The sequence below is a fragment of the Enhydra lutris genome, unplaced genomic scaffold (assembly GCF_002288905.1).
Source record: "Enhydra lutris kenyoni isolate GAN:26980312 unplaced genomic scaffold, ASM228890v2 scaffoldscaffold61, whole genome shotgun sequence".
In the NCBI taxonomy this organism is placed as follows: domain Eukaryota; kingdom Metazoa; phylum Chordata; class Mammalia; order Carnivora; family Mustelidae; genus Enhydra; species Enhydra lutris.
The window spans coordinates 773,926-795,159 of NW_019154145.1; the positions used below are offsets into that span (position 1 = coordinate 773,926).

Below are 21,234 nucleotides of genomic sequence, written 5' to 3' on the forward strand. Positions count from 1 at the left end.
ACGGGGGTGTCTGTTCTCTCTCAGACCCTCCCCCCCATGCTCTCTCTCTCAAATAATAAAATCTTTAAAAATAAAATAATAGGGCGCCTGGGTGGCTCAGTGGGTTAAGCCGCTGCCTTCGGCTCAGGTCATGATCTCAGGGTCCTGGGATCGAGTCCCGCATCGGGTACTCTGCTCGGCAGAGATCCTGCTTCCCCCTCTCTCTCTCTGCCTGCCTCTCCATCTACTTGTGATCTCTCTCTGTCAAATAAATAAATAAAATCTTTAATAAATAAATAAATAAGTAAATAAATAAATAAAATAATAAATAAAGACACATTCTTGAGGGCTCAGCAGGACCAGACCCGTCCCACGGTCGCTGCCGGTGGCACAGCTGAGGTCTGAACCGGCAGGGACGAGCAGAAGGATGCAGAAGCCTATTCGCCATGTTCCCACGTGCCTGCAATGATGGCAAGAAAGTGGGGAGCACCAGTCACGACCGCGCCAGAACACGAACCGCGCAGAGATGAATTTAATGGAAGACACACAGAGCGGCATGGGAAGGTCCAAAACCCATCGGAGGGCTGCCAGGAGGGCCTCGGAAAGGGCGGGGGGCTCTGTACCCCACGACGGGTCTGCGGATCCGGGCCAATTCCCATCCGAATCCCAGAAGGACGTTCTGGTGAGAACCGACCAGCTGCAGAGGCCCCACGACCTCGCAGATGAAGGACTAAGTGGAGGGCGGGCGTCTCCTGGTCCTCAGCCATCGAGAAGCCACGGTCAGCAGAGGCCGACATGTTAGCGGGCGGACAGACGGGCAGGCTCAGCGCACAGCGGGGTCGGGAATCAGACCCCCACACACCGGATCAGCTGACGTTCGACAAAGGTGCAAAGTAAACCACCGGGGAAAAGTCACTCAACCCGCGGGCGGCAGCGGCACCGTGCTCGCCCCTCACCTCCCACGCGGAAGTTAGCACAATGGATCTCAGAGCTAAACGCAAGGACTGAAACCATGGAACCGCCAGAAAACACGGGCAGGTAATCGAGACCGCGGTTTGCAGAGTTTTCTGCCTCGGAGTGAAGAACTTCTGCTCCTGAAAGGATTGGGGAGGAAAGGCGACGGACAGACCTGTGTCGTGCAATGCCACGCGCACTGGAAGGCGGCGGCAGGAGCCAGGACTGCCGTTGGGGTGGCAAGACCTGCTTTGACCCTTGGATCCGGACACGTGGACGTCAGGTCCCCAGCAGGCGCACAGGCAGGCGGCAGAGAAGCCAGAACTGTCCGTCCACGCTGAGCCGTCCCGCGATCCCCTGCTGGGTATAGGTCCCCTGTGAGCACATCGCGGCTGCCCGGGTGACGGGCCAGCATCCCACTGCGCAGGGACCCAGCACGGGCCAGAGTGTGGACCTTAGGACGTCGACGGTCCAAGCAGGAGGGGCGGCGGAGTGTCAGACGGAGACCCTCAAGGTTGCACAACAGCCTCTCCAGACTCCTGGCTTAATTCCACAAAGCAAGCAAGGTCAGACACTCCCAGAAACACAAGTGGGACCAGTGGTGCTGGGACCCCCAAAGGCCGTGCACCCCCAAAGGCGTCTGGAGCTCCGAGGAAGCCTAGCGTCTTGCAGCGAAGCAGGCGTACACGGATGGAGGACATGAACTTAGCTCCAGTTAGTGGCCCCTGTTTCTTTTTATGCTCTTACTGACTAGGGTGCTCACGGTTCTGTGTGGACTCACGCTGCGTTTTGGCAGGACGGTGCTGGCCAAGAGCACTGGCCATGAGTGGGTTTACTGGGAAAGGGCCAAGGTGGGCAGGACCGAGGGCAGGGTGGGAAGCTCTGTTCCCGTCTTCGGACACGTGGGAGGCCTCCTCTGAGCCACTCCCACTACAGCAGACTGTGTGTCCCATCAGAACAGCAGGACAGACAGCCCTGTGACCACCAGGCTCCGCTCAGCCGGCCTCCAGCCCAGTCTGTCGGGCTTGTGGTCAGGGCGACTGGCCCTGAAGGTGTCCCTTCTGCAAACTGGGACAGAAAGCCAGGGAAACCAAGACTGCTGCCCACAGGTGGTCAAGGAGGGGCCCACGAGGGCAGAAGAGGGGATCCCTGCAGCTCCCCTGTCTGCGTGGGAAGCATGGCCCACCTCAGCCCACTAGCCCTTCTGCCCTCGAGATGCTTGGCACGCCCGTCAGCCTGGTGACCTCCTGGAGGAGGCGGGCACCCCTGCCCCAGCGTCCCCAGCCCACACTGCAGCTGGGCCCCTCCTGGAGCAGCGGTGGTCATGCAGGGAGCTCCGGGGGGCTTGCTTGCCCGCAGGGCGCTTGTCCCCATGTGCTGGCCCGTGTCGCCTCCTTCCTCTGTGCTCCAGCTCCGCTGGTGCCCGGACTCCCCGACCGCTGTGGCCTCATAAAATTCAAGTGTGCAAACGCAACTCCAGAGCTGCCCCATGCTCCACCCCTGCACCCCCAGGGCTCAGGCCGTGGTCCTCCAGCCTCTCCCGGCCACACTCCGTCTCAACCCCCACCCACCACTTCTTTCCCCCGAGGCAGCCTGGACGCCCTTCACACACGGCTCCACTCGGACCGCCCTACCCAACACTTCGAACACTTCCAGGCACCAGGCCAACGGCATTACACGAAACAGACCCCCCAAATCAGTGCATGCCCCAGTAGGGGCGTGCACTCCACTGGGGGCCAGCCACACATGGCCACGTCCTGTCAGATGGCCGCTGGGCCTCAAGGTCATTAGGCCCGGAGGTCACATGCACTCCCATGGGTGGCGGCAGGCGTGCGCGCTGGGGTGGATGGCCGGTCAGAGCAGCCGTTAGAGGCTTGCGAGGCCGTGGGCCGCCCGGGGCGCTACGTGGAGGTCAGCTGCCCGGCACAGGTGCACGGTGGCAGTGAGCCGGCAGGTTCAGGGAGGGCTCAGGGACCGTGGGGCCTGAGGGGTCGGGATGCACGGTGTCAGCAGCGGCGTTTCCCGAGGAGTGTCCCCGTGTGTCCGGGCCACCCCTCGCAGGCGCCCTCCCACCACCCCAGGGTGGACCCGCAGGTCTGACCAGTGCTGCTCAAGGATGGAGTTGGCTCCCGAGTCCACCCAGTGAGGTGAGAAATTCCTGGCGGCTCTGACAGGCAGCTGACTCGTGTGTTTCACCCCCAGGAGACCTGGGGTGTGAGGACTTGGCAGATGGCGCCCAGCACCATCCGGGAAGGGAGGACAGGACGAGACAGAGCAGCTCGTGGAAGACACACCGCGCGGTGCAGGGACGGTTCCTCGGTGCACACACACAAGGCCATGAGTGGAGACAGAGGGCCGGAGAGGGCTCAGGTGGGAAGGGGAGCAATGACGCCCAGTAAGGGGACACCTCAGAGCGAGGGGATGGGGAGGGAGACGGTACGGGCACAGGTTCCCACAGCCGAGCTCCCCAACACCCCGCAAATGCTCACTGGCCGGCGGAGTGCGCGCGCCACAGCGGGGACCGGGGGCCGCCCCACAGAGTGCAGGTCCAGAGCGCCACACAGCGCGCCACCAAGCCCAGCCTGACGCATCGGAGGGGACAGCGGTCATACGGCGACCTGCCTGAGCACGGCGGCACCAAACTAGGCACCGGTAACACGAAGACAAGAGGAAAACCTCCCAACAGCGTGAAGTGAAACACCACCTTCTACAAAATCCATGGGTCAAAGAAGAAACCTCAAAAAAATAAATAAATAAAAATAAAACAAAGAACTGGGATTCAAGGGAAATGTATAGCATGGAACACTGACCTCAGAAAGGATCATAAATCTGTCATCTTAAGCTCCTGAGAAACTAGGGAGAGAAGAGCAAAAGAAACCCAGAGCCAGCGGAAGGAAGGAGACTCTCAAGGACGACAGCCCCGGCTTGCCCCCAGGCTTGCCCCCAGGCCTGCACTAGCCCAGGGCTCCTGTGGGGCTGCCGCTTCTTCCCCAGGGCACTCGACCTGCCCACCACACGTACCTCTGACTGTCCTCCACAGTGGCTGGCGTGCAGGGCGACCCTCCCGTGTCCCTACCCCACCCCCCGCCCTGAATCCCAAGCTCACGGCAGGAGAGGCAGCAGGAAGAAACCTGTTTGCCTTTGCTCATTGGGCTCAGGTTAGTTCGGAAGCTGGTCCCAACAGGCAGAGTCTGCCGGTGTGGTTTTCAGGGGCATCGGGCCAGGCCCCAGCCACAAGCGAGCCCTGTCCCCAGGTCGGACAGCGACCCGCTGGCACACGGCCTCTGCGGGGAGGCTGCCCGGGGTCCGTGGGAGCCGGACGTGGCTGGGAGCCGAGCTGGCCCCCTGCAGCAAGGCCCGGGGCCGGCTCTCACCTCTGGCACTCCCGGCCCTGCTGTGGCAGCAGGGACCGCTCCCGGGTCACGACAACAAAAGGGCTGATTCTGAGGGCTGGGTGCAGACTGGGTGGGGTTTCGGCCCTGACAGGCGGCCACCTGCCTGTTCCCACCTCTCCCACCTATTCCCACATTCAGACACCGCCGGCCAACCTTTCTGTGCCGAACGCCTCGCAGGCCATGGGGGCCAGGCCAGGCACGGCCAGCTCTTCCTTCCTTCCATAGATCCCAGACTCGTGCGACCACAGTCGTCGGGGCCTCGCCACCGCAGCCGTTCAGAAGGGCCCTCTGGTACGGGCCCTGTGAGTGTCCTGAGCACGCGTCCCGTCTGCGGGACCACCGGCCGCCCCCGGAGCGCACCTGCTTTGCTTCTCCGTGTTCCAGAGGGCCCTTGCACACACGTGTGTTCTGACAGAGCCCATGGGTCCACAACCATTCCTGAACAGGTCATGAGTTTCAGCAACACAAGGGGCAACCTCGGCTCAAAGGACAGCCTGGGCTGGAGCGAACCCAGGCACTGGCTGTCCCACCGGGGTCACGCGTTGATGGCTGCAGCGCCACCTTGTGGCTTGCACACGCCATCACCAGTGCCTGCCACGGAGAGCCGTTCCTCCCCCAGTGGGCTCCTCCGGTAATGCCACCCTGGGCCCTGCCAGTGCAGCGGAGCCCCTTGCCTGGTGGCCCACTTGCCCGCTGCAGCTCAGAGCAGGCCACGCCGCCCATCCAGCCTCCCGGCACGGGAGCACAAGCCCGGGCTTCTGGTGGGCACCCGATGTGTTAGCAGCGCTCTGTGGTGTTTCTGGTTCCACGGACACGCAGACCCGAGTGGGGAGGTGCTGCTGCAAGTCCCGTCGTTCTGACTTCCCACCTTACCTCCCACCCGCCTCCGCAGGGTGGCCAGAACAGAGCGTCAAAGGGAATCCCAGACACGCCAGTCTGCGCCCTGAGCTCCAACGGGGCTCCCTGCCCGTCGCACCCTGCAGCGCGAGGCCGTCTGCCGGTGGTGCTTCAACCACCGCTTCGGTTCCAAGGTTCAGAAAAACCCAGGATTTCAATGTCGGTGACAGCTGTGGGTGGACCACGGAGCGGAATGCCACAGTTCCACCTTCTTGGGGGAGGGACGCCGACACGCCCGGTACGGCTCCTGCACCCTCCCGTGGCCATCAGAACACGGGCTTCGGCTGGCCTGCGGGCCCAGAGGAGGAGCGCACAGTAGTGAGGCGTGTGTCTCCCCACACGTCTGTCTCCCCACACGTCTGTGACAAGTGGGGCCGGGGTCAGCAGAGCCACCACACCGAGCCTTCATCAGCCAATCCTGACGTGTGACTGTCACGTCAAGCCACTGAGTTTTGGACGGTCGCCTGGAAACAGCAAAGCATCAGCCCAGTTTTCGGATTTTCTAGGCCCGTGCTGTGCTAAAAAGAACACGTACTCAGTATCTCGTCAGCTTGACAGACATTTACTGAGCCCAACCACGCGGCAGACAGTGTACTCCGAACAGGGGATACAGAGGCGACTGGGATGGGCTCAGTCCCTGCCTTCGTGGCGCACACTGAATGACAGCTGCGGGGAGCTCCGTGAAAGAAACTCCTAGTAACGCGGGACGAGAGCTGAGCGGAAGCCTACGGTGTCGGCAGAGACCGAGCTATGGACAGTAAAGAACGGGGCACCCAGACAACACGCACACGTCTGTGGGGACTCTGCAGGCACCAAGGGTGGCAACACACATCACGGAGAAGAACCGAGTGACACAGAGAAAAGCGAGTCTCCGTATGGCCCAAGCAGAATTCGGCCGTGACCCAGACCACACGCGCACGCACAGGCCGGCGGTCCCAGGTGGACTGAACGGACGCACACGCACGTGCACACGTTATCTTACGCCCACAGAGTAGGAAAATACTTCAGAAACAAGACCAAGACGCTAGGACCACAGGAGAAGAATGACACATTTTACTCCGTGATAATCAGAAACTGTAAGTGCGACAAGACAGCCGGCGGGGGCCGAGGGCAGTGTCCGTAACACACTAACCGTCAGCCGCGGAACAGAGCAGAACAGCGCGTCAGTGCGAGACACAACCCCGCCGGAGGAAACAGGGAAAGGAAGCCGCTCGGACGAGGGCGAGCAGTCCAGCGCCATGTAAGCAGCCACCCGTGCGCGCCCCAACTCCGCCACGTCCGGGCCGAGCACCCGCCCGCGGCCCTGGGCACGGGCGTCGCGAGTGTTCGGGGGAGAGTCGGCTACCTTGTATCCGAGGCTCCGTGTGACCCGAACACCACGAGAGCCCCTCTCCAAGGGCCTCTGTGGGAACACCGCACAAGAGATGGGCCGTTTCACGCAAGCGATGTAAGACCCCAACACGGGGTCTTTGTTTGACCACTCCGTGGCCAAACCCGGACCCCGCGCAGGGCTCCCCGGAACGCCTCAGCCCGCCACGCCGCCCGGGGCCCCTCACGCCGCGGCCGCTCCCGCTCGGGGTGTGCGAGAAGCGGCGGCAGTCCAACACCAGCTGGGAGGCAACCACATTCCATTCTCACATACACTGACGGGAAGAGACGAGAATTATTTGTTAAAAAGATGTATTCTTGAAGGAATTTTTAATTAAAAAAAAATCAAAAGAAAAACTGAACAGTGCCTAAATCTTTATTTTTCATAACCTACATTTTTTTCCAAATTAGACAGTTTTACACTGAATGACACAAAAGGAAACTTAAATTATCGATAGTTTACACGTAAGCTTGATTCCAGTCTTAATGAAAAGTAGAACAAAAACAAAGGCCCTCCAGAAAGCTTCCGGATTACGTCCCGCTCCATGGCCTGGCGGCTGCTGGCCCCACTTCCGGCTTGGATTGTCTGCCGCGCTGCAGGGGACAGGCCACCAAGCGCACGGGCCCAGGACTGCGGCCCGCTGGCGGCAGGCGCAGACACGCACCCTCCTCACCCGCGGCTCGTCACAAGCGGAACCGGCCTGTGAACGTCAACTGCGTGACCCTGGCGAACTCAGCCACCGGAAGCGTCTACTGCCGCCCGCTGGTGACAATCAGTGATGCGGGGACAGGCGGGCCAGACCAGAACATGGGGACACCAACTCTTAAAAAGCAACTACTCTACGGAAATTCATGTCTGGTGAAATGGGGCGAGATTCTCATCCCTCTACTTCCACATCGCAGGTGTCCTCACACGATTTCACAGGCCGCGCGTCATTTGTGACTGCTGCGTCTGACTCCCCGCCCTGAGGCGCTGCGGGAAAGACTTCCGCGTCTACAAACGGACAAAAGACTCCGCCTGCTGGCCGCTGCGCCAGAGCCACCGCCTACCAGCCGCGGCCCCAGCCTCCTGGCGCGGGCTCCCCTTCCGTGAGTGGAAGGTCTCACGGTGCTCTCCGAGAGCTGCTGTCCGCACAGGAGACGGAGCTACTTGGCGGGTCATCTTGGCTTCACTCGAAAGGGCGCTATAAAACCCCCGCAGGGCGAGCCGCAAGCCTGGATGCCACCGGCGGGCCGCGGGGCAGCAGCGCGGGGCCGGACCGCCAGGCCACGCCGCTCCCGCGCACCAGCTGCCCCCGGGCCTGCCCGGGCCCCGTTGCTGTCACTACTGGCCACCTTCACCCTGCCTACGGGGGACGGCTACAGCTGGCGCTAGCAGTCTCAGCTCCACTGGGTCTGCGGACGGGGGTGACGGAGGCAGACCGCGTCCGCTCCCTCTGCCGGCAAAGACCACCGCAGGCAGGACGTCCTGGGCCTCGCCTTTCCAGCTCTCCTTACAGCACCCGTAGGAGTTGGGGCGTCAGAGGTCAATTAATTCCTGATTTCTTAAGTCAGCAATCCCTCGCCTACAAAAAAAGAAACCCCCACGTTCCTCTTACGCTAGCATGGTGTGCTCCGGACACTTGAGTCCTGGCGGCTTCTCTGAGGAGACGGTCCTGCGCACCGGGGCGTGCGCCCCTCCGGCAGGGCGAACCGTGCTAGTTCTGATTTTAAGCAGATTATCTTTTATGGTCTCCTGAAGCTCCTGCCAGTTTCTGCTTCCTACATTCTGCTTTCACATTAGCTATGATTAGTACATATTTACAGACTTGTGAGAAGAGCATGAAAACGTCGGAAGGCTTTGCTAGGACTTTCCATTTCCCTTCTGCAGCAGCAAAGAGGCAGAATCAGACCAACACACCAGCATCAGGGAAAAAGAAAAACACCTCAACAAATTAAAATAATATTCAAACCACAACATTTAGTTTATCTACATCCAGCTCAATAGCAACATTTATAATATATCAATAATTTTTATCAGATTTTTCTCTGTAGGGTACCTTTTTAATATGTTCTGATTATTTACAACTGTACAAGCAAAGCACACACTCCCAGGTGCACATATGTAATACAGCATTGACCATCCGCATTTACAGGATTTCCCAACCATCTGAAAAAGGTCAACTGTTGAAGATCTTCGGGTCGACTACGGACGCCACTGCCAGGCCCTGTGCTACAGAGCGTGCGCTCAGCGACACCCGCGGCGGCAGCCCCACCAAACCGAGCGGCTCGTGACCCACTCGCGCCAACCCAGGGGCCAGTCTCCACCAACTCTAAGCTGTCTTATACAAAAGTTAAGGCAAAGTCATTTTCAAGTTTAAATAAAATTCAAGTCTTTAAATATTGGATGGAAATAATGTTTTAAAAAGAACCCTCAGTCTTGTTAAATAACTTTTTGTGGAATAAACTGTATGGTTACATTTAGCAGGAAATGTTTTAATGTCTGCTGCTTAGAATACTTCAAGAAAAAATTTAGGCATTTTAAAACAAAATAATTTATATTTAACTTTATTATGAACTGCTAGCGTGAGTGCATGCGTGGTGTTCAGAGCAGCCCTTCCAGAGGGGTCGCTGAGACCCTCGTCTCGGAGGAACGGCGAGCCTCGCCACCAAGGGCACTGCAGACACCACTCTCTCACGACTTAAGGAACATTCCACTGTGTGCCGCCGCGGAGGTCCGGGAAGGCGCCCACGGAGCCGGCTAACGTGGGGCAGACGCGGGAGCCACGGTGGCACCCACGCCCTCCCCGCAGCTCCCAGGAGCAAGACAACGTCAGGGTACATTTTCGCGGGGACACGTCAGTGGCAACCAGGTTTATGTTTTCATTTCAGTCCTATTCACAATGTGCTCTGACTCTGTCTGCCACAACAGCCGTGCGAGCCAGGAGTGAGCGGCTGGTTACTGGCTTGCAGCACATCAAAACTCAAGGTTTCAGGGCTCTCTTGGGTGCGTCCCGCCCAGTAGATCCAAAACGGGCTATACTTCTTTTAAAAAACAAAAACAAAAACAAAAACACTAGCGTCACTTGCTAAGGTTCTGAATGAAGCACAACTCCTGTGCCAGCGAGGGCGCGACCTGACCCCATCTCTTCTCCAGGCCACACGGACCATGTCACCTCCAACCTCCATCCCAGCTGTCCTCAGCCCGCGCACTGGTCTGGACATCGCAGAGGAATGCACTTGCTAACCAGTTATTTTAAAAAAAGAAGTAGCATAGTTCCGCTTAATTTAGAAAAACTCACTATATATAGCATGCATTCACAGCCACATGGAGGCTTAATAAAAATATCAATTTGTTGGGATAAATGCATTTTCTATCCTGAAAAAAATCAGACTTATGCATCACCTCCAGTTAAGCACCAACCTAAAATAAGGTTTATATTAATTAAATCCTGAAAAATAGATTTTTTTCAAGAGGGGGTCTGACTCATGGAAGAAAAACCACTCGCAGGCACCTCACCGGCCTCGTCTACGCTGCAAGCCCCTAACCAGCGGCTCATTCTCGGCCCCGAGGGGGGCAGTGCTTAGTTGTGGCGACCCTGGCTCCTCAAAGCCCTCCCAGACCTCGGCGCTCACTGAGGGGACTTGGGAGGGGTGCTCTGTTCTCTGTGTGGACGCTTCCCGGCGGCTGGGGGCGAGGGCCGGCGGCCTGGCGGCCTCCTCTGGTCTTTGGGTGGTCCCGGGTTGGACTTGGGAGTGGGGGGCTCTCTCTCGGCGAGCTTCTTTTCTTCCTTCCCGCAGCTGACGGCGTTGGGCTTCTGTTCTTTCGGCGGCTGCAACGGGGAAGACGGAGGCTCTCTACTCGTCCTCTGACAAATCTCCGCGTAGCTGGGTTTTCGCAGTTCCTGGGAACAGACACAACACTGGGGTTACGTACACGGAAGGACACCTCCACATGTGCGAGAGTAAGTTCACTTCTGCTTAGTGAACCAAGCTTTCAGCAGGTGCTCAATTCCACACCCGGAAGTGCTATCACTTGTAAAAGTTCATGAATTTCAACAGGTTTGGTTTCCCCTGCAGCACATGGTTCTCTCCGAGACACTCTAGGAACATCTTATAAAAATGGGTAAAACCAGAAACAGTCCTGAGATACACAGTGCCGACCTCTGTGCCCTCCCGAGTCACACGGAAGCCTAAAAGGTGTGAGAAAAGGTGCCCCTGGAAAGAGCCAGAAGCAGCATCTACTTTCCCTGCCCACAAGTCCTTGCAAACACCGTCACTCTGCACAGCATGGGCCTCCTGGAGGCCCCGAAAACCATGCTGCCCATCGCGGACCAAGGAGATTCAAATAATGTTTGTGCCCAATTCAAACCAGAGGCTGGTGGTGTGGATTCAGGAAAGGTGAAGACAGAGTTAAACACTTTTTAAAAAGTTAATTTTTCAGGTAAGTGGAAGCTTGAAAGCCAAGTAACAGAGAAGAAACTGAAGACGGTCTCACCTGCATAAGCCACGCACTCACTTAAAAGCAACTGTAATCTATAAACGTCTCCTTCCGAGATGCGACCTTATAGCTGGGGTTTCCCTCCCAAATCTAATGGCAAAAGTACCCCAAACCAGAACAGAAAGGCCGGGCGCACCAAGGGGGAGGAGGCAGTCAGAGGAGCTGGAGGGGAGGCCTGTGGCCAGCATGGAGCCGCCCGACGGGGAGAACAGGTGGGCGGGGGGGGGGGGGGGCGCGGCTCCTTCTCGACATCCCTTGGGAGGAGACTTGCCCGAGTGATGAGAATCGACGGAAAACATGGGGCTGTAGTCGTGACACTTCGAAAGACGACCTCACTCAACCAACAGTGAAAGCAGCAGCCCCCAGGGTGGCAGCAACGAGCAACAACCGCGCCCTCGGTGGGGGTCGGCAGCCGTACCCGTACCCAAGGTATTCCGTGCAGAAAGCACGGCACCGACACAGGTGAAAACCCAGCAGGCCGCAGGTCACTGAGAAGCAGCGGACACAGAAAAGGAACACCGAGCCCCTCCCCGCTGGGGCGGCTGGACACGTACCGTAGCAGCGCCGTTCACCTGCACCGATTTACTGGCCGTCGTAGTTAGGGCGGAAGGAAGTCTGTCCACACTCGAGGCTTCTCTCTGCTTCTCCGCCATCTTGGGATCCCTGTAAAACGCCACCACAGGCGTGACTCTCACGCTCACCCGCGACAGGTGAGAGCAGTCCGACGGCGCCGAGGGCAGCAGAAGGCAGTACTTACTCCGGCAGCCGGACGGGGGAGGGGGAGCGCCCATAGGCTGCAGATGCGGCGCAGGGAGCGGGCACCAAGGGCTCTCTGGGGGTCACCGCGGGAAGCGTGCTCGTGCCTGCATCCGCATTTAGGCTCTGAAAACCAGGAGGAGGACGGTTTACTTTGGGTAGAGACGCAGCCCTGAGACTTCTGTCCCCGTGAATCAGACACACGAACAAAGGACCCAGTCTGAATGACAAACCTTCCCACCTGCCGCCGGTGGAGGGCACCGGGGTCAAAGCATGGCCTAGAACAAGCGGGGCAGCTGGAAAACACTGTCAACTAGCAGCGTGAGGAAAGAGAGCCCTGCCTGTCCAGAGCGCCCCCCCACGGCCCACGGACCCCTCACCACTTCCGCAACTTGGGCTCCCCTCTGGGCTCCCCTCGCATCGCCCGTAAGCTGGTTTTCTGCACGGAGTAAGTATCAAAGGCATCTTATTCCTGACACCCCAGTGCCCAGCACGGCCTGGCACATGAGGAGTCTTCAAGTCTCTGTTACACGTGGAGCTCCCGACCGAATTCCGCACAGCTCCTTGTAACCAAAGCCCGAAAGATGGACCCTTCAATACAGACAAATCAATTTGGGTGCCTCAAGGTGGGCAGGCACGGACAGTTCCCACCCCGGAAGCAGGTGTATGAACCCCCAGTTCCACAGCTGTGGAAACAGAGGCTGGGAACATGGACATGAACCTGTCCTTGGCCGTGAGACACAGCCGTGAGCAGCACCCGCGGCACTTGCTCCAGGCAGTGCACCAGGGCGGTGCTCCTCGTGCCTCGTGCCGGTGTCACTGCAACTCCGCACAAGCACAGAGAACGCTGTCTTCCAATTCTACTTTCCAAGGAGACCAAAGGTTCAGAGGCGGACTGAGCGGAGAACACCTGGAGGGAGCAAGGCGGGCGGGATGGCACCGTCTGTGCCCTCTGCCCCCGGCACCGGGCCCTACCAAAGCACCAGACTCTTCACAAGTCCAGCTGCGGGAGCAGAAAACGCCTCCTTTCTGTAAAGGCTCATCGACTCCAGGGGCTTCGCTACGCTGCAGGGCAGACGGCAGCTGGTGCACAACCCGCTCCCCCTGGGGGCGAGCTGCCAAGCCCCTTCCAGCCGCCTCCCACACCAAGAGCCGAGGCAACGGAAAAAGCTGCTGGAGGGGCTTCGGGGAGAAGCTGGGACTCCCTGGCCGTGGGATCCAGCTCAGACCTGTTTAAAGTGGCCCTTCTTTCTTTTTAAAAAAAAAAAAAAAAAAAAAAAATTACACGGAGACTCGAAGTATAAACCACTGCAGTTCCTGCTTTTGAAGCAGGTGGAGGCCAGCCTGTTGTCTCCCCGTTCCCGCCACCAAGGGGAGTTAAGGCCAGGGGGAACGCTGCAAGTCAAGGTCCCTGCAGCGCTCGCACTCGGACATCGATGGAGAAGGCAGCTGTAACCTAGAGACTACGGTCTGAAGGTGCAAGACTTAAAATAACGCACAAGACATGCCAAGGGCAGCATGTGCTGGGTACTGTCAGCACAGACTCCTGGAGTCCACGCCCCCTCCAAGGTTAAGGACCAGAGCAGTAAGCACATGGCAGCATGACGGGGACTGGACACGGGGCTTGATGAACCCCTCCCCGAGCCCCTGGTACCCCGAGCCTCTGGTTACCAGAGCTGGTAGCGCAGGGTTTCTGTGTGGCCCCCTACGTCTACACGGGCCGGTGCAGCTGCGAGGCGGCGCCTGCCCCAATCCAGAGGCCTTCCATCAGGGCGCAGGAGGGGACTGTGACTGAGCCAGGCAGAGATCTCACACAAGGATGCATGTTACTGTGGCAACCTGCTAGGTGCCCCACACCTCTGCCCCGGCGAGAGCTCACCCAGGCGCCGCGCATCACTCCCAGCAGCTGCACAGACCCTCCGTCCCTTGGGACTGCTGAAGCCAGAAGGAGCACCGCAGACTCTCAGTCTCTGGCTCACATAGCTCACCAGGTGCTTACAGAAGAGGGAGAGCAACTAGTGTGGTCGCAGAACTGACCAAAGCCGCCAAGCAGAATTACAGAAGGACGTCTCCAGGCCCCTTGCTGTGGCGTGCGTCACTAAAAAGTCTACCACTTCTGTTGCAACTCAGATTTCTGTTTTATTTTGTGGACTTGTAAAATAAAGGCAGGTCCTGAATAACAACAGAAGCGCAATCTGAGCCTCGTGGGGACAGGGAGCATCTGTATGGCACGTGACACCGGTTTACACCTGACCCTGGTGGGCAGTAAGGGGATGAACAGAGGAGGTCTAGTCACAGGTTCCAGTCTGACCCGGCCACTGCACACCCACGTAGCCTCTGGCTCACCCCCTTCCCTGGAGCTCCCGCACACGCCAGCACTGCCTGTAGGAAGCGTGTGGCAGAGCACCCGGCGCCGACTCAGCACCAGGCAGACACCGCGGTCCGGAGCTTACCCTTTCTTTCGAGGACCCTAGTAACAAGCTAGACAGCCGGTTTTCAAACAGGTCCTCTGTCTTCAGGTGGCCTGCTGCCCCAGGCAACGGAGGGAAGTTGGACAGTCCTAATTCGAAGCTCGGGGACGGGGGCTTTGGTGGCGTTGGAGACTGAGTTTGACTCCTCTGAAAGAGAAAACACGGTCATGCTGCAGGAGTGCAGACTGTCCGGCACTGCGCCCCGGGGCCCAAGAGCGCGGCGAGCGATGCGTTCCGGCTTCCGCCCGTCTGGGAACAACAGAGGTCTCCCACCACGGCACTTAGTCATTTGAGGCTGCCGCCGGCTGTGCAGAGCTACCTCTCCGGGATGCCGAGACCATCCAGTTCCCGGCCCACAGCCGGCCACAGACACACGAGCATGCGGCAGAGCAGAGCACAGCACACGGACAGTGGAGGGACTAGTGAGGGAGGCAAATTCAACCCCACCGGCTGAACACCACAGCAGCCCGAGTATGGCCACTGACCGTGTGCATCTCCAGACAAGGACTGCTATTACCGGAGAGCCTGTCACCTGACTTACAGAGGAGACAGTGAAAGAAAGAAACAAAAAATGCCACTCTGCTCTGAAACTTATGTAAGAAACTTTACAAAGATTTCCATTAAAAAACAGTTTTAAAAGGGGGCCTGGGTGGCTCACTCACTCAAGCATCTGCCTTCACCTCAGGTCACGATCCCACGGTCCTGGGATCAATTCCCCCATCTGGCCCTCTGCTCAGTGGGGAGTCTGCTTCTCCCTCTCCCTCTGCCCCTCCTCCCCTCTCCTGCTGGCTTGCTCTCTCACTCTCTCAAATAAATAAATAAAATCTTTTAAAAAATAGTTTAAGGGGTGCCTGGGTGGCTCAGTGGGTTAAAGCCTCTGCCTTCGGCTCAGGTCATGATCCCAGGGTCCTGGGATGGAGGCCCGCATCAGGCTCTCTGCTAGGTGGGGATCCAGCTTCCCTCCACCCTCTCTGCCTGCCTCTCTGTGTACCTGTGATCTCTGTCAAATAAATAAATTCTTTTAAAAAAAATAGTTTAAGAATGGGGGAAGGGACTTCAGTCACCTGAAACCTTATTTATTTAAACACTTTATACTTTAAAATCACTATGTAAAAACATGGTATTTGATGACAGATTTTTATCAGATTTCTTGAGTTTTCTTCACAAACATATCCAAGAGTAATTTATAAACCCAAGATCCCGAAGCAAGGGATGTATTTTTATTGAAAAACTATCAGAGCAAGTTGCTTTAACAAGTTAAAGTCATACTGTGAGCATCTAGTTCCTTGGAGAAGATAAGGGACAGCGGGGAACAGTTATCTGGGTGAGGTGCAGGCTACTCTGACTGGAAACAAGGCTTTCATGGGGCTCAGGTAGCTTCAAAGGACCAACACTGCCCGGCAACTTACACCAACAGGAAGATGATTCCCTACAAGGGCAGAATCTGGAGAAAGTCTGTTAGAACTCAAGAGACCGCAGGTTAAAGAATGAAAAGGGATCCACGCTGACAAAAAATCCCACTGTGTCTTAGGGGAATTCATCCCAAACCACAGAATAAGGTAAGACCACAGCCAGAGATCTAAGCAAAAAAGATGTAAGTAATATGCTTGACAGAGAACTTAAAGTAATGATCGTAAGGATGCCCACTGAGCTTAGAGAAAAGAAGACATCAGGGAGACCCTTACCCCAGAGATAAAAGAGCAAAAACACACAAAAAAACAATAGATCAGAGGTGATGAGCACAATAAATAAGATAGGAACAGGCTTGATGCAATGAACCGCAGGCTGGAGGAAACAGGAACAAATTAGTGACCTAGAGGATGAAGTAATGGAAAGTAATGAAGTTGAACAGAAGAAAGCAAGCATTATGGAACATAAGGAACACAAGAACAGACTCAGGGAACTCAGTGACCCTATCAAACATAGTAACATTCTTATGAACAGGAGTCCCAGAAGAAGAAAGAGGGGCAGAAAGTTTATTTGAGGAAGTAACAACTGAAAACTTCCCTATGCTGGGATCCAGAAGAAAAAAAAAGAACTCCCATCAAAATCAATAAAAGCAGGCCAACACCAAGACATACTGTAAATTAAACTTGCAAAAAATAGTGATAAAGAAAACATCTTAAAAGCACCAACACAAATCATTAACTTAAAAAGGAAGACCCATAAAGTTAGCTGGAGATTCTGCAACAGAAACCTGGCAAAGCACAAGGGAGTGGCATCATATAGTCAATGTGCTGCTGAATGGGAAAAATCTGCATCCAAGAACAGTGGATCCAGCAAGGCTGTCATTCAGAATAGGAGAGACAAAGGGTTTCCCAGACCAACAAAACCTAAAGAAGTTCATGACCACTAAACCAGCCCTGCAAGAAATCTTTGAGGGGAAAAGAAAGACCAAAGACCTTTGATGATCAGAGAAAATGATCAGAGAAAATCTCCAGAAACAATGAAATCAGTAATAAAATGGCACTAAATATAGATCTATCAACAATCACTCTGTACGTAAATGGACTAAATGCTCCAATCAAAAGACACAAAGCCTCAAAACAGATTAAAAAAAAAAAAAAAAAGATCCATCTATGTGCTGCCTATGACTCATTTTCGACCCAAAGACACCTCCAGATTGAAAGTGAGGGGGTGGAGAACCATTTATCCAAGTACAAGGCTGTCAAAGAAAACCAGAGTAGCAAGACTTACAACAGACAGTCTAGATTATAAACCAAAGACTGTAACAAGAGGACAGGAAGGGCACTAGATCATAGAAAAGGGGACAATCCAACAAAAAAGACCTAAAAATTGTATTTATGCACCCAACACGGGAGCACCCAAATACATAAACCTATTCATAACAAACATAAACATATTGGTGATAACCCAAATAAGAGTAGGGGACTTCCACACCCCACTCACAGCAATGGACAGATCATATAAGCAGCAAAGCCACAAGGACACAATGGCTTGGAATGACACAATGGAGCAGATGGACTTAACAGATATATTTAGAACATTTCATTCTAACACAGCAGAATACACATTATTTTCAAGTGCACACGGGACATTCTCTAGAACAGACCACATATTAGGTCACAAAGCAGGCCTCAACAACTACAAAAAAGACTGAGATCATACCATGCATCTTTTCAGACTATAAGGCTATGAAACTTGAAGTCAACCACAAGAAAAAATCTGGAAAGACCACAAATATTTGAAGGTTAAACAACAGGCTACTAAACAATGAATGAACGGGTCAATCAGGAAATCAAATAAGAAATTAAAAAAAAAAAAAGGGAAACAAATGACAATGAAAACACAAAGCTCCAAAACCTTTGGAACGCAGCACAAGCTGTTCTAGGAGCAACGTATATAGCACAGGCCTATGTCAAGAAGCAAGAAAAATCTCAAATAAACAATCTTACAAATAAAAGAGGTAGAAAAAGAACAACAAAGCCTAAACCAACAGAAGGAAGGAAATAATAAAGATTAGAGCAGAAAAAAGTGATACAGAAACTAAAGAAAACAACAGAACAGATCAATGAAACCAGAAGCTGGTTCTTTGAAAAAACGAATAAAACTGATAAACCCCTGGCCAGACTTACCAAAAAGAAAAGAGAAAGGGCCCTAAATAAATAAAATCACAAATGAGAGAGGAGAAATAACAGCCAACACCACAGAAATACAAGCAATAATAAGAGGATATTATAAAAAAATTACATGCCAAAAAAATGGGCAACTTGGAAGACATAGATAAGTTCCTAGAAACATACAATCTACCAAAACTGAAACAAGAAAAAGCAGAAAATTTAAACAGACAAATAACCAGCAAAGAAATTGAATAAGTAATCCAAAAACTCCCAAAAAAACAAAAGTCCAGGGCCAAATGGCTTCCCGGGGGAATTCTACCAGCATTATCCTAATTCTAAAATCAGATAAAGACTCCACTAAAAAAAAGAGAAGTTCAGGCATATTTATCCCTGATGAACATCGATGCAAAAATTCTCAATAAAAAACTAGCAAACAAAATCCAACAACACATTAAAAAATCATTCACTACAATCAAGTGGAATTTATTCCTGTCTTCAAGCATGGTTCAATATTCACAAATCAATCAACATGATTTACCACATTAATGAAAGAAAGGATAAAAACCCTATGAGCGGGCGCCTGGGTGGCTCAGTGGTTAGGCCTCTGCTTTCGGCTCAGGTCATGATCCCAGGGTCCTGGGATCAAGCCCCGCATCAGGCTCCCTGCTCCACAGGAAGCCTGCTTCTCCCTTTCCCACTGACCCTGCTTGTGTTCCCTCTATCGCTGTCTCTTTGTCAAATAAATAAAATGCTTACAAATAAAAAACCACATGATCATTTCCGTAGAGGCAGACAAAGCACAACATCCAATCACGATAAAAACCCCCCAATAAAGTAGGTACGAGGGAAAATACCTCGGTAGATAATAAAGGCCATCTACGAAAAACCCACAGCGTCTTCAATGGGGAAGAAGCGAGAGCCTTTCCTGTACGGTCAGCAACACAAGAAGGATGTCTGCTCTCACCACTGTTACATATGACAGCACTGGAAGTCCTGGCCTCAGCAGTCAGACAACAGAGAGAACTGGATTGGGGACACCAATCCAGGGGTGCCTGAGTGGCTCAGTCGGTTAAGTGTCTGCCTTCGGCTCCGGTCATGATCCCAGGGTCCTGGGGTCGAGCCCCCCGTCAGGCTCCCTCTTTCTCCACGCCACCTGCACTCTCTCACTGTCTCTGTCTCTCTCATAATTAAATCAAATCTTAAGGAAGGATGGAATGAAGGTCATCCAAATCGGCAAGGAAGAAGTCAAAACGTCCATTATTTTCAGACAATGGCCCACACCTTAAACTGCAAAGAATCCACCAAAAAACTGTTAGAACTGATAAACAAATTCAGTAAAGTCACAGGTTACAAAATCCATGTATAGATGTTTACCTATACACCAAACCTGAAGCAGCACAAAGAGAAATGCAAGAATCAATCCCATTCAATACTGCACCAAAAACAGGTACTGGGAAGAAGCCTGACCAAACAGGAGAAAGACGTGCACACTCTGCAAACTGTGAAACACTGATGAGAGAAACCGAAGACGACATGAGGAAACGGAAAGGCGTTCCATGTTCATGGACTGAAAGAACAGATGTTGTGAAAATGTCTGTAAGACCTAAAGCAGTCTGCACGTTGAATACCAAAATACCAACAGCATTTTTCACAGAGCTAGAACAAATGATCCCAAAATTTGAACGGAATCACACAAGACCTCAAATAGGCAAAGCAATCTTGAAAAAGAAAAAAAAAAAAGGCTGGAAGCTTCACAATTCCGGACTTCAAGCTGTATTACCAAGCTGCGGTCATAAAGACAGTGTGGTTCTGGCGCAGAAACAGACGCATAGATCAGCAGAACAGAATAGAGAGCCCAGAAATGGACCCTCAACTCTACGGTCAACTAATCGTCGACAAAACAGGAAAGAATGTCCAATGGAAACAAGACAGTCTCTTCAACAGATGGTGCTGGGGAAATTGGACAGCCACATGCAGAAGACTGAAACTGGACCATTTTCTTACCACACACAGAAATAAATTCAAAGACCTCAATGTGACACCTGAAACCATAAAAATCCTAAGGAGAATACAGGCAGTAATTTCTCTGACCGTGGCAGTAGCAACTTCTTTCTTGGTTAAGTCTCCAGAGGCAAGGGAAACAAAGGCAAAAATGAACTCGTGGGACTTCATCAAGATACAAACTTTCTGCACAGCGCAGGAAACACAGTCAACCCAACAGCAGGGCAACTTTCAGAATGGGAGAAGTGACATGCAAGTGAGGTACTAATAAAGGGTTAGTGTCCAAAATTATAAGAACTTCTACAACTCAACACCCCCAAATTAATACTCCTATTAAAAGACAGGCAGAAGACAGGAACAGACATTTCTCCAGAGATATCCAGATGGTGAACAGACACGTGAAAAGATGCTCCACATCACCCATCATCAAGGAAATGCAAATCAAAACCACAATGAGATAAAACGTCACAGTGGTCAGAATGGCTAAAATTAACAAGTCAGAAAATGAAGGTGTGGACAAGGGTGCGGAGAAAGGGGAACCTCGTGTACTGCTGGTGGGAACGCAAATTGGTGCAGCCACTCTGGGAAACAGTATGGAGATTCCTCAAAAAAATAAAAATAGAGCTACCCTCTGACCCAGCAATTACACTAGGTATTTACCCAAAGAAAACAGAAACACTAATTCAAAGGGATGCATGCACCCCAATGTTTACAGCAGCGCTATTTACAACAGCCAAACTCGTGTGTGTGTGTGTGTGTGTGTGTGTAACAATGGAATATTAGTCAGCCATCAAGAAGAACAAAATCTTGTCATTTGCAATGACATGAATGGAACTAGAGGGTATTATGCTAAGTGAAGTAAGTCAAAGATAGCAAGTACTACATGGTCTCACACACATGCAGAACTGAAGAAAGAGGAGATGAGCAAGGGGAAGAGAGAAACCAAGGCACAGACTCTTCACTGTAGAGCACACACTCACTGCTGGTCGCCAGAGGGGAGAGGGGCGGGGATGGGGGACACAGGTGACGGGGAGGAAGGTGCGCACCTGCTGTGACGAGCCCTGGTGACGCGTGGCAGTCCTGAATCACCATGCCGCACGCTGAAGCGACACTGGGTCGACTAAGTGCAACTGAACATTTTTAACAATAAACCAATACAACGCGGTAAGAAATTAAAAATATCAACCGCACCGTGTCTTTCCGGCGTCCCTGTTTCTCACCTTTGTCACGGTGCAGGTAGCTGAAGTTCAGCTCGTTCCGGGGGGCGACGTGCCCTCAGAAGCAGGCCCGCACTTACGATCACTCGGCCCCTCCACGCTTCAGGAACCTCGGTGACTCGGCAAGGCTCTGAG

At 53.7% G+C, this 21,234-nt stretch overlaps 1 protein-coding gene across 1 annotated transcript in view; it reads right to left on the reverse strand.

Annotated features, from left to right (window-relative positions):
• Positions 1-6,954: 6,954 nt before the first annotated feature.
• The window catches only part of LOC111158602 (La ribonucleoprotein domain family member 4B), a 63,902-nt gene continuing 49,622 nt past the window's right edge, over positions 6,955-21,234 (reverse strand). The window contains exons 14-17 of the mRNA XM_022520738.1: positions 14,283-14,447; positions 11,831-11,955; positions 11,628-11,736; positions 6,955-10,477 (exon numbers count right to left, since the gene is read on the reverse strand). Of these exons, the coding sequence (XP_022376446.1) occupies positions 10,205-10,477; positions 11,628-11,736; positions 11,831-11,955; positions 14,283-14,447 (672 nt within the window). The 3' untranslated portion in view covers positions 6,955-10,204. The remainder of the gene's footprint in view (positions 10,478-11,627; positions 11,737-11,830; positions 11,956-14,282; positions 14,448-21,234) is intronic.